The sequence below is a fragment of the Gracilinanus agilis genome, chromosome 1, assembly GCF_016433145.1.
Source record: "Gracilinanus agilis isolate LMUSP501 chromosome 1, AgileGrace, whole genome shotgun sequence".
NCBI classification, from domain to species: domain Eukaryota; kingdom Metazoa; phylum Chordata; class Mammalia; order Didelphimorphia; family Didelphidae; genus Gracilinanus; species Gracilinanus agilis.
This window is the reverse complement of record NC_058130.1, coordinates 214099142-214112619: the sequence shown is the minus strand read 5'-3', so window position 1 is coordinate 214112619 and position 13478 is coordinate 214099142. Positions and strand designations below refer to the sequence as shown.

At 34.4% G+C, this 13478-nt stretch overlaps 1 protein-coding gene across 1 annotated transcript in view; it reads left to right on the top strand.

Moving 5' to 3' along the window:
- The window catches only part of DNAAF5 (dynein axonemal assembly factor 5), a 73127-nt gene that overhangs the window by 32321 nt on the left and 27328 nt on the right, over positions 1 to 13478 (top strand). Inside the window, exons 7-8 of the mRNA XM_044660112.1 lie at positions 3581 to 3724; positions 11906 to 12074. Coding sequence (XP_044516047.1) covers positions 3581 to 3724; positions 11906 to 12074 — 313 coding nt within the window. The remainder of the gene's footprint in view (positions 1 to 3580; positions 3725 to 11905; positions 12075 to 13478) is intronic.

Here is a 13478-nt window from a genome sequence, read left to right as displayed (position 1 = left end):
TATAAATTATCCAGTTAACTATGGCTTTTTACATTATTTCATTATCCAGATTAGTATGCCACCCCAATAAAGTGTTTAAAATGAGCAAACCTGGCAGACTTTTAACTAATTATTATGAAGTTTATATTTAGCTATTGTGAATCTACTTAGCTTTAAGTTGTATAGTTAATTCAACATAAAAACAAATTATATTTAATTTAATTTGAATAATTATGCCAATAATTATATTAAATTTATTTAAGTTTATATTATTTGTTTATATTTTAGATATAAATTCAAAATACATATATTTTAATATCAATTATTAAATATAAACACATATCTTATATTTTAAAGTACTATATCATAATTAAAATAATTTAATTGATTAAATTATGTAGTAAATATGTCTTGAGGCTGAAATAATTTAAATTATGGGTAATTTTTAGTTGCTTTCATTTGGAGAAACTGCTTTGTTTTTGTTCAGGTATGATACACTTAACATCTGAAAATTATACATAGAATCAGCTTTATAATATACCTTGACCTTGTCAATTGAGAGTGATTCAGACCAGCTTTTCCCTCAGATATACATGCCACGTGCCATGAGAAATTGGCATTTGCACCTAATTAGAAATGCAGTGTTGTTTTGAGACTTTGTTGACAGACTAATTGACAAAAATAGTCATTAAATAATGCAAAATTCCACAGTAGGAGATAAATTCTTACCGACTTTGTCAATGTATGATGGCTATCAAATCTGCCAAACCATCTCAATTTCTCAAACTTTAATACTGGGGAATACATTCTAACAATTTTTGTTAAACATGGAAAATATCCATTTCAACTATTTAATGCTACAGCATCAATCATTAGTTTTTTAACTTTTCTCAAACTACTTGTCCTGAACATAATCTAAATGTCGTGTTCAAGTAGATCATATGATATTTGCTGCTGTACATGGGTTTTATATATGAGCTTTACTGTTGTATATGGGTTGTCTTTTTGTTTTTAAGCCTTCAATACTCTGTCTGCCTTTGAGAATTGGAAATTCTTGCCCTTTCTAAAATGTTCTGAAAGTATACAAATTTAAAAGTCTCATTGATGTCCAAAAAAAATATGCCTTGCATATCTAAAAAAGCTTTTTATCTGGAAAAATGTACTTTCTATATCATATGGGCCCCATTCCACCCCAAACTTAATCAGTTAACCAGAATTAGTAATTATCAGGTCAGAGCACATATTCCACCTTCAAATTTAATGGCTTGTCCACTAAAAAATTGTTTTTTCAAGGTCATTTTTTAGCATAGAAAACCACCTTTTGCCTTATTCATGTAGTAGGGTTTTCTTTTCTTTTTCTTCTTTTTTTGTTGGCTCTCCAGAACAAATACTTTGACTTAGTCACTTAATCATGTAAATATGTTTCTGACACTCATTACTCCCAGGGAATATTAAGAAGAGAGAAGAGCTCTGACTAAGGACCAAACTTAACATTTTGCATGGAAAAAACAAGACTGTTGAAATGTCCTATGATAACGCAGGCCAGAGGAGTTCTGTTTCAAAGCTAGAGCAAACTTTACTCAAACATTTTGTATTGAGATTTTTTTTAAAGGGGAAAATGATAGAAAGATAATTTATTTAATGTAACTGAAGAAAAGCTTTTTAAGAGAAACTAAAAAAAGAAGTTTACATTTAAAACAAAATCCTTAGTAATTCATAGATGTACATTTTTAATGGAGATCCCAATTGGAAACCTCCTTTGTTGTTGACTGCTAGCATAAGTTTTGGTAAAAGGCACTTTCCCAGAGGTCTTGAGCCAAGTTCTGCACCTGGGGCTTAGCTAAAAGAAAGGAACTTGATCCTTTTCTTTGAATTATGTTTGTTTAGTGACAGGTAACTGAAATAATGAAATTGTATGATAACATAAAGATAGGTCATTTATTCCAGTTTAACTAAAGGAAAACAATAAGTTTTTCTTTTTTTTTTTTTTTAAACACATGTACCATTACTACACTGTTAAAATTTCTTGTTTTGTACATGATACACTGAATATACAAATCTCATGCAAGTGTACAAGATAATTTCAAATATCTCATTTAATCAACACAAATAAAATGGCATTCCTGTTGTGACTTTTTAAAAAGACTTTAAAAATTTGCTTATTAAAACTTTATTATTACAACTAGGAAAAACTGTAATTTTATTAAAAATTCATAATTACTTCCCCAAAGGCATTTTGTATCCATTTTCAAGTATTGTTCACCTGTGAAAAGTTCACTTATATTTATGCTTGTATGTGCATATATATTATAGGCACATAATATAAATTCTTCTTAAGCCCTAATGTTTGCATATATTAACTAGGCAATGTAATTAAAATAGTGGCAACTGCTTTTTTAAAAATTAATTTTATTTCCTTTTGTTTACAATTTCACAGCCATTTGTGTAAGCCAAACAATTTTGCTTATGTCAGGACCTAAAAGGAATTATTCTGAGATTAAAGGAAATAAAGTAAAGTACTTATGCACAAATAATAATTTGAATAAAAAGAGAGAAATAAAACTTTAAATAGAGAACAAAAACACAGGTACATTTTAGTTGAGGTTGCTAACATTTCCAGGTCTTTTTGGAAGGTAGGAACAGCCCCCGATCCAGACCTCCATCCAGCTTCAAAGCTCCCTATTCCATCACAGGTTTGCTTTTTTGGTTGTTTAAGGTTGGTGTTCTATCCAAATCCTGGTCCTGCTACTGTGTCCAACACTAATTTGATGTGGACTAACCACATTGATTTATTATTATCTAATATGATATGCTCTCATGGGAGGAAATGGGCAAAGCAAATAATTTTGTGCCCTAATGGATTTTTTTATTTAATCATCCCAATTATAGTAATTTTGAAGGCCAGTAAGTGGCATAGTGGATAAAATGCCAGATGTAGAGTCAAGAAGTCCTAAGTCTGAATCTTGCTTCCGACACTTAGTAGCCTGTGACTTCCTGCAAAATACCTCTTTGAGCCTCAGTTTCCTTATCTGAGATAAAATAGCATTTCACAGCATTGTTGTGAGGATCAAATCAAATGAGGCAATATCTGTAAAGCTTTTTTAAAATCTTAAAAGCATTATTTACAGTAGCTTAAAGGTTTTTTTACAAAGCTATTTACGAAAGCTTAATGCATTATTTACAATAGCAGCTACTGATATTTTAAAAATAAAATTCTCAAATTATCTTGTCTTATTTTATGGTTGAGAAAACTAGTCCTTAACAAACATCAATAACTTGCCCAATTGCAAAGCTAGTTAGTGAAAAAGCTGAAACTCAGATTCCAGATATCCCAAATCCTCTTCCAGTATTTTTTTTCCACTACTCCACACTGTCTTTCATCATTCAAAAGCATTTATTAAATCACAATAACATTAATTATAATAATCAAGTAATAGGATTTTAAACTGAAAAGAGACTTTATCAATTGATAAAGTATAATTCCCTCATTTTACTGATGAGTCACATTCAGAGATATTGTGCCTTGTATAAGATCATACATATTAAACTAAGCTGCCATATGTGATTTTAAATGTCTAATTTTATTATTTGCATTTTCTAGAGCCATTATATGGAGCAGTTGCTTTGTTGTGTACAAGCATTAATCCAGGTGGGTCAGGAAGATTGCAAAGAATCAAGTTTGCAGCTCATGGAAGTTCTGGTGACAGTCATGGCTGTCTCAGGTGCTGCAGGCCTTTCTGAAAAGGTAAGGTTAATTGAGAATTTCCTTCATTGCCTCTTGACAAGATGAGGCTTACTACTAGAAGGGTGATCATTTCTCCAAATGAAATGGAACTATCTTCTATAAATCTTTCCTGATCTTGAGTTTCAAGCCTCAGGCACACACGACTCAAACTGACTAGCAAAGATTAAAGAATTTAGAACATTTGGAATGAGTCACTCATACTGTGGCCCTAGGGTATACATAGAATTTTATATAGCCTCCAACTGTCAATTTATTTTAGTATCTCAGAGTGAAGACAAAATTAAATTGGAGTCTTAATTTTGGAGTCTTCTGCAAAAAAAGCCTACAAAAAAAAAGCTGCTACAAACTTTATTCTGTCCATTTAAGTTTTAATTTGGAAAAAAAAAAAAAAAGTACTTACATTTGTGGCCGAATATCCTGAAACAAAAATGCTTTATTCAGTTGTGATTCAGGTTGCAAAATAATTTTTTTCTCCATTGTTTCTGTGTGTGCATATACACATACATTTGTACATACATGTACACACTAACCTTAGAACTCTCTTAAGACTTTCAATTCTGTCAAAATCAAAAGGAGTTATATACTGGAATGAGATGTCATTTTCCCTGTTTTAGTCAATATGCTGTTTTTAGACTGAAAAGCATGTTTTTACCTGATGTTTTTCTCTATTTCCTGACTAACCTTAGGCAATTTTTCTCAGAAACCTAGTTTGTTCTGCTATTAGCATGACAAAGTGAAACCTTTTCATAGGATTTATAAGACTCATTGTGCCTGTCTTGGAATTTTGTATTTTAGGAATCTCATTGCATTCTCTCACCTGTTTGGTGCCTGTTTAAACTTTGTTTCGTTTCTGTTTTTACAAACAACCTTTCTAAAGGGTATATGTCTTAGGAGACAGGTTGTCACTGATAGGGCCATAAATACTGGTAAAAGATAGGCTTTGGAAATAGATGATGCCTGGGAGCAATAGAGAAGGAAGTTGAACAGCAGTCAAATTAAGAAGCTGGTTTTGAAAAACAGACTGGGTTGAGGCCACCAAGGAATTACTGTATGGGTGACTCAAATACTTCCTAATATTTTTAAACCCTGAGGAAAAAGAGGAAAAGGTAAAGGTTAAAAGAAGCCCCACTTTATCAGGTGGACATCTTTAATGCATTGCCCCTGGCTTTAGAAACTAAAGTCATCTTTACTTTAGAGCCCAGGAAGAGGTGAAATCTTTGTGAATCTATTGTTTAATGTTAACCAGATGAAGATTTTTAAAATACGGTCCTCCTTTTCTTAGATGTCTTTTTTCTTGTGGGTTGTTTGGTTTGGGGTTTTGCTGATGGTAGAAAAAAATAGAGGTTTATGCCTATCTCTTTCAAAAAAATGCATTATGGTATGTACTATGTTCCTAATTCTGTGTGAAAATGCTGCGTGATACAACACCATTACCTGAAAAAACTATACTTAGATACCTCTACCTGTGGGACCCCAGGCAAGTCAGTTATCCTTGTTTGCCTAGTCTTTGCCCTCTTGTCTTAGAGTTGTTACTTGGGGATCAGTGGGGAGGGGATCTAGGTGACTCAGTGGATTGAGAGCCAGGCTGGGAGATGGGCAATCCTGAGTTCAAATATGACCTCAGACACTTCCTGGCTGTGTAACCCTGGTAAGTCATTTAACCCCCATTGCCTAACCCTTACTACTCTTTTGCCTTGGAACTAATATACAGTATTGATCTAAGAGAGAAAGTAAGGGTTTAAAAAGAAATTGCTACTAGGACAGAAGGTAAGAGTTTTAAAAAAATGTTTCAGAAGCCTTCTTTTTTTTTGGCATCACTTTTTCTAGCCTTCCCCTTTCCCTACTCCTCCACACCATCTCTCTCCAATTAACCAAGAGAAAGAAAGAACTAATGAAAATCTCTTGTAACAAATAAGCATAAGACTATCACTTGGGAAGGTTTACATGTACCTGTCTCTCACCTTTATCAAATGTATTTTCACTGTATATACAGAATATTCTCATTAACAGTTTTTAGAAATGGGAACAAATAAATGTAGTCAAGGAAACCAGATCCAGACAATGGCCATGCCCCAAAACAATTATATCTTTCTGCACCTTGTGTCCACTCTCTCAGGAGTAGGTAGCTTGTTTCATCATGGATACTCATTGCTTCAGCCAGAATTCTTGAGTCTCTTAAAGGTATTTGTCTTTATAGTGTCAATGCCCTTGTACAAAAGTATTGTGCTGGTGGTTCTCACTTCATTCTGTGTCAATTCATATACTACCCAGGATTTTCTGAAATTGTTTCTTTCATCATTTCTTCTGAGTTTATATGAATATTTGTGAATGATATTCCTTATATTAATATAGCACAGTTTGTTCAGCCATTCCCCAGTGCCCTAAGAGGCAGTCTAAGGCCCATTCTTAGATTTTAATTCTTTTTTTTTTTTAATTCTTTCTTTCCCCTCCCCACCCCCTTTTAATCTTCCTTTCAGAATCAGGAAGTTTGTTTTTCTTGTGACTATTCCCTTTCCAGTATTATCCTTCCTCTTAATCCATCCTCTTCCCTATCCTTGCTTGTTTCCCTATTTAGTTTGATGTATTTCTAGACCAAACTATTTGTGTGAGTTCATGTGTGTTCAATCCCTTTTTGTCCCTTTCAGATAAAGGTTAGATCTATCCGGTGCCTCCTCTCCGCACCCTTTCTTCCATGTCTCTGTCCTCTTCTCATGCATTGCAATTGTGAAAAATAGCAAGTTCTAATTCTTTCATATTCATTTCTACACTAGTGCATTTCTTCTTTTACCATCCCCTTTCCCCATCAAAACAGGAACTAATCCACCACTGAGGACCTCTATTTTCCTTATTTAATTCCATTAGTACCCTTCAAAGATATCTAGGTTCTGAAGGGATACATTTCTTCTTCCCCCTAAGAACATTAACACTAGTTCATTATACAGTTCTCTCCCATTACTCAAGTAAATTTACATTTCTGTGTTCCTCTTGTATTTATATTCCAAACTTCCTATTCAACTGGTCTTTTCCCTCAAAAATGCTTGAAAGACCAAAACAATATGGGACTGGCTAAGAGGCAGAAGGGAGGATCAATGGACCAGACTTGGAGTAAATGACCTCAGCAAGCTATAGTGTTCAATAAACCCAAAGATCCCAGCTTTTGGGACAAGAACCTACTATTTGACAAAAACTGCTGGGAAAATTGGAAAACAGTATGGGAGAGATTAGGTTTAGATCAACATCTTACACCCTATACCAAGATAAATTCAGAATGGGTGAATGACTTAAATATAAAGAAGGAAATTATAAGTAAGTTAGGTGAATATAGAAGAGTATACCTGTCATATCTATGCGAAAAGAAAGAATTTAAGACCAAGCAAGAGATAGAGAATATTACAAAATGTAAAATGAATAATTTTTATTACATTAAATTAAAAAGGTTTTGTACAAACAAAACCAATGCAACCAGAATTAGAAGGGAAGCAATGAATTGGGGAAAAAATCTTTATAATAAAAACCTCTGACAAAGGTCTGATTTCTCAAATTCATAAGGAGCTAAATCAATTGTACAAAAAAATCAAGCCATTTCCCCAGTTGATAAATGGGCAAGGGACATGAATAAACAATTTTCAGATAAAAAAATCAAAACTATCAATAAGCACATGAAAAAGTGTTCTAAATCTAATAATTAGAGAAATGCAAATCAAAACAACTCTGAGGTATCACCTCACACCTAGCAAATAGGCTAAAATGACAACAAGAATGAGTAATGAATGTTGGAGGGGATATGGCAAAATTGGGACATTAATGCATTGCTGGTGGAGTTGTGAATTGATCCAACCATTCTGGATGGTAATTTGGAACTATGCCTAAAGAGCGCTAAAAGATTGCCTGCCCTTTGATCCAGCCATACCCTTGCTGGGTTTGTACCCCAAAGAGATCATAGGGGAAAAGACTTGTACAAAAATATTTATAGCCGTGTTCTTTGTGGTGGCAAAAAACTGGAAAAGGAGGGTATGCCCTTCAATTGGGGAATGGCTGAACAAATTGTAGTATATGCTGGTGATGGAATACTACTGTGCTCAAAGGAATAATAAACTGGAGGAATTCCATGTGAACTGGAATGAACTCCAGGAATTGATGCAGAGTGAAAGGAGCAGAACCAGGAGAACATTGTGGCACAATTGAATGTAATGGACTCCTGTACTAGCAGCAATGCAATGACCCAGGACAATTCTGAGGGATTTATGGAAAAGAACGCTACCCACATTCAGAGGAAGAACTTTAGGAGTGGAAACACAGAAGAAAAATAACTGCTTGAACACATGGGTTGATGTGGACATGATTTGAGATGTAGACTCTAAACGATCACCCTAGTGCAACTATCAATAATATGGGAATAGGTCTTGATCAATAACACCTGAAGAAACCAGTGGAAATGCATGTCAGCTACAGGGGGTGGGGAGGCGGTGGAGACACTAAGAACGTGAATCATGTAATCATGGACAAATTTTTTCTAAAAAAAAATAATAAAATTTAAAAAAGCTTAAAAAAAGCAACAACTCTGAGGTACCACCTCACACCTAGCAGATTGGCCAATATGACAGCAAAGTAATGAATGTTGGAGGGGGTGTGGCAAAATTGGGACACTAATGCATTACTGGTGGAGTTGTGAATTGATCTAGCCATTCTAGAAGGCGATGTAGAACTATGCCCAAAGGGCTTTAAAAGACTGCCCTTTGATCCAGCCATACCACTGCTGGGTTTGTACCCTCAAAGAGATAATAGGGGAAAATACTTATACAAAAATATTCATAGCTGCATTCTTTTTGGTGTCAAAAAACTGGAAAACGAGGGGGTGTACCTCAATTGGGGAATGGCTGAACGAATTGTGGTATCTCTTGGTAATGGAATACTATTGTGCTCAGAGGAATAATGAACTGGAGAAATTTCATGAGAACTGGAAAGACCTCCAAGAACTGATGCAGAGCAAAAGGAGCAGAACCAGAAGAACATTGTACCTACACAGAGACTAATACACTGTGGCACAATCAAATGTAATGGACTTCTCTTCTAGCAGCAATGCAATAATCCAGGACATTTCTGAGAGACTTTTTTTTTTTTAAACCCTTGCCTTCTGTCTTACACAATACACAATACTGTGCATTGGTTCTAAGGCAGAAGAGTGGTAAGGGCTAGGCAATGGAGGGGGTTAAGTGACTTGCCCAGGATCACACAGCTAGGAAGTGTCTGAAGCCAGATTTGAACCTAGGCCTGGCTCTCATCTCTAGGCCTGGCTCTCAATCCACTGAACCACCCAGCTGCTCCCTTCTGAAGAACTTATGAGAAAGAATGATATCCACATCCAGAGAAAAAACTCTGGGAGAAGAAATGCAAAAGAGAAACATATGATCGATTGCATGGTTCAATGGGGATATGATTGGGGATGATGACTTTAAATGATCACTCTATTGCAAAAATTAATAATATGGAAATAGGTTCTAGACAATGATGCATGTAAAACTCATTGCTTGTTGGCTCTGGGAGAGGGGAGGGAGAAGGGGAGGGAAAGAACATTATTCATATAACCATGGAAAAATATTCTAAAATAATTAAATAAAAACTTTTTTTAAAAAGAGCTGTTAAAAAAAATGCTTGAAAGTCCTCTAGCCCATTAAACATTCTCTTCCCTCCCAACCCCCACCTTTCTCTTCTAGGATTATACTCAGTTGTATAGGCTCAGTTATTCTTGGTTGTAAGTCTGTATTTTTGCTTTTTGGGACACTGCATTTCAAGATTTCTTATTTATAATAGAAGCTGACAGGGTTAAATGATTCTGCCCTATATAGTTCCTTGGCACTTCAACTGCTTTTTTTCTGAATGTTAGCAGTTTTTATTTGATGCAAGAAACTATGTATTTTGACTCTGGTTCTCCTGGAACCTTGCCTTTTAGGGGAATAATTGGTGGATTCTTCCTATCTTTTATTTTGCCCTCTGGTTCTAATAGGTCCTAAGTAGTTTTTATTTATTATTTCTTAAAATAGGATGTACAGGCCTTTTTCTTGATCATAATTTTCTGGGTGTCCAGTGATTTTTAATTGATCTCTCTTGACCTTTTTTTTTTTTGTAGATAAATTGTTCTTGATATATCATTAATTTTCTTTTTTTTTCCTTTTAATTTTCTTTGAATACCTTGCTGTCTCATGGAGTCATTGATTTCTATTTGGCCCATTACAGTTTTTAAAGAGTTTATTTCATGGGTAAGGTTTGCCACTTTTTCCTCTAGACTGTTTATTCTCTTCCTTTTCTTTCCTTCAGAGATTTATTTCATTTTTTCACCTCTTAATTTCTTTTAATAGTCCTTGTTGAAAATCCATTTTTCCCTAAATTCTATGGTTGTAATTGATCTTTGATTTACTCATCTTTCTAGCTTTAGTTCCTTACTTGGTACTTTCCAGAACCAAGTCCCATCCCCTGTTATTGACTAAGGTGGTTGTCTCTGCTCAGCTTTCTCTGGTGTCCCCATTGTTCCTGTACTGACCTCTACCTGTGGGAATCTTCCCACCCCTACTACTCCATTCCTTGAGGTTCATAATGCTCATACCTTCATGACCTCCTTTGGCATCTCAGGACAGAGCATTGGGAAACTCAGGGCACCTAGGTCTGGGATACTGGGTTTGGACACTTTTGAACACTGACTGCTGATCCCTGTGCTGTTGTTCCCCCAAGGTTCCCATCCTGGGACTTTCTGACCACCCTGGGGCTTTCTCAGGGATCATTCTACCCTTACTTCCTCCGGATACTACCTTGTAGGCAGGCTACTTGTTTTCCACCCCTATTCATGCTGTCACTTGATTTGTGGGAATGACCCCATTTCCTCTATCCCTGGAAGTCTAGCTGAATTTTTGTGTAATTCTCAGGTGGAAGAAGTCACTTAGTGTGGTTTCTTAATGGATTTCTTGATCATTACTGGGTTTAGTTCAGATTTGATGGCTTTGCTGTGGTATATGTGTGGGAGTTGATAGTTTTGCCTCCTCTTCAGGAAGTCATCTTGGCCAAAATCCTGATCTATGTAGAACTGTAATAATCCTAGATGAACAAATAGTAATTTTCAAATGTTAATACTGTGGTTGATTTATTAGATAAATTTTATTGATATCTTTTCCTTTTGCACCATTTAAATTTCCCTGTGTCTTCATCCCCTTTTCCCTCACCCTGCATATAGGAAAGCTATCCCATATAACAAAGCAACTTCTTTAAAAAAAAAAAAAGAAAGAAAGAAAATAGAGGAAAGAAAAAAGATCAGCGAAACCAATCTTTACATCAGAAAAATTATGCCATATTCCACACCTGTAGTCCTTCTGTTTCCACAAAGGAGAAGGTGTCTTCTCCCATTTCTTATGTAAGGATAAGCTTGTTCATTGTAATTTTACAGCTTATATTTTTAGCTTTTTTGTGGTGGTGGTTCTTTCCATTTATATTATTGTAATCATTATATGTATTGTTTTCTTGGCTCTGCTTTCTTGCCTCCACATCAGTTCATCTTTAGTCTTTCCATACTACTCTATGCATTCATCTTATTTGTTGTTTCTTAAAACACAGTATTGTTTCATTACAAATGTGTACAAAAATATATTTAGCCATTCCTCTGGTGGGTATCAGCTTTGTTTCCAGGCTTTGCTACCACAAAATATGCTGCTGCGAATATTTTGGTGACTATGAGGCCATTCTGTCAATGACCTCCTTAGGTTAAGTGTCTAGCAGTGGAAGAGTATGATTATTCCTGAGAAGCTACATGGTGTAATGAATAATGAATTCCTATAATGCCATAGTACAACAGGGAGCTTGCCAATTAGAATCCAGTCCTTAAAAGCTTGTGCAATGTGCTTAAGGTTGATGTAGTCTCACCTGAAGAGGGGTTGTCAGAAAGATCTAGGTTCAAATCCTGCTTCAGTTTCCACATCTTTTAAATGAGGGAGTTGGACTCTGTGTCCTCAGAGGGCTCTTTCTTCTAGCTTTAAATCTATGATCCTAAAATCCCTTAGTAGATTTTTGTGTAAATGTAAATATAATGTAATTTGTATAAATGAGATGACTGTGCTCACGGGTTTAATAAAGATGCCTCTATATCAGAATGTTCTCTAATCTTAAACTGGGGGTAATCCAAGCTTTCATATTTAACAGGTTCAGGAGACAATGAACTTATTAGCTCAGATGCAGAAATATGATGGGACCCTGGATCTCTATCAACAGCATATGGACCACCTTATGGAATGGCTCACTTTATCACATCAGGACTGGAACTGTCATTCAGTGGAATTACTACAGTTTGAAGTAGTTGTCATTCATTCGGGTAAGCCACTTCTCCTTCCCCCCTTATTCTCAAAATGGTAATTGCATGTAGATAACAACATGGAATATCAAGAAAGATCTTAAATTATTACCAGTATTAAGGAAAATTTTCCTGTTATATTTTACTAATTTTATAAGCATGATTTTTATTAATTCTGTTTAACATTAAATTTGATACCCATTATATAATCATTTGTCAGCTAGAAATATGTGTTTTGTTCCTGTGTTCTGAAATAGATGAAGAATGGAATACATTTAATGTACTTTTTTACGCCATTATATATGCCTTAGGTGTATGTTTCTAATGTTAAACCTTGAGAACATTATAATCTTTTACCTTTTTTCTTTATCTTAAACATCTGCATACCTTAAATTTTCAACAAAACTGAATTTATCAATCAATTAAATTTCATATTTAAGTAATATTTTAAAATATATCAAATTTAATTGAAATCTTACCTCCTTTTAAATTGACTTTCCGTAAATCTTTTCCCACTTTCCTATTTCACCCAAGTAATTTTTCTACAAATTTTTAATTTGTAAGAACATCGATACTAACTATAAAGAATATCTAAAATTAAAAAATAATTAAAATATTTACAAGTTGTGTGTCCATTATTTTGGACAATATATGAATTAATTACTTAGAACTTAATGAAGCTGAAAACCTGGGAAATTCTCTTTTGTAAAGAGGAAAATTGCCACATAGTATAGAATAATAAATTTTAGTTTTACATGTCACTAAAAGAGTTGGAATTAGAGTTCACAAAATTCCCCTGAATTTCCAGCATTAATTAGATATGCTTTTCTTATAATTTATACCTTATTAAATATTAGTTATGTATGCACTGGGGTGAAAGAGAAAGTATTTGCCTTTTAGAAAAGGAAGCCCATGGCAAAGCCTTGTTCTCTAGGTGTTACCAGTCCTGAAATAGATGGAGGCAGGGTATAAAACCACTTCCAATCTCTTCAAAATTTAAAATCAAAGAAAATTCTTAATTTGGGACCTTTAAAATATGAGAGATAATTATATCTACTTAAGTTCTCAAGTCAAATGCCTCAATAAAGACAAACAAGTACAATTTATAGAAAGATAGATTGATTGATTACTGGAACAGGTTGTTAGAATCTGGTACAGTCCTTGAAAGCTTAGCAGAACTTGGGTAAATAAATCAGTTGATCAACAAACAGTTATTAAAAAGTGCTAAGCACTGTGCTGGATAAAAGGACAAAAAATAAGATGAAGAAGAGAAATGGGAGAGGTATTCCTGATGTAAGAACAGGTAAACACTGACTTATAAAGGTAGGAAAAAATATGCCAACGATACAACATAGTTAGATGTCTTGTCTATTGGGGAGAAGTGAGAGGAAAATTCGGTTAGATCTTCAAATAATTAGAATTCAG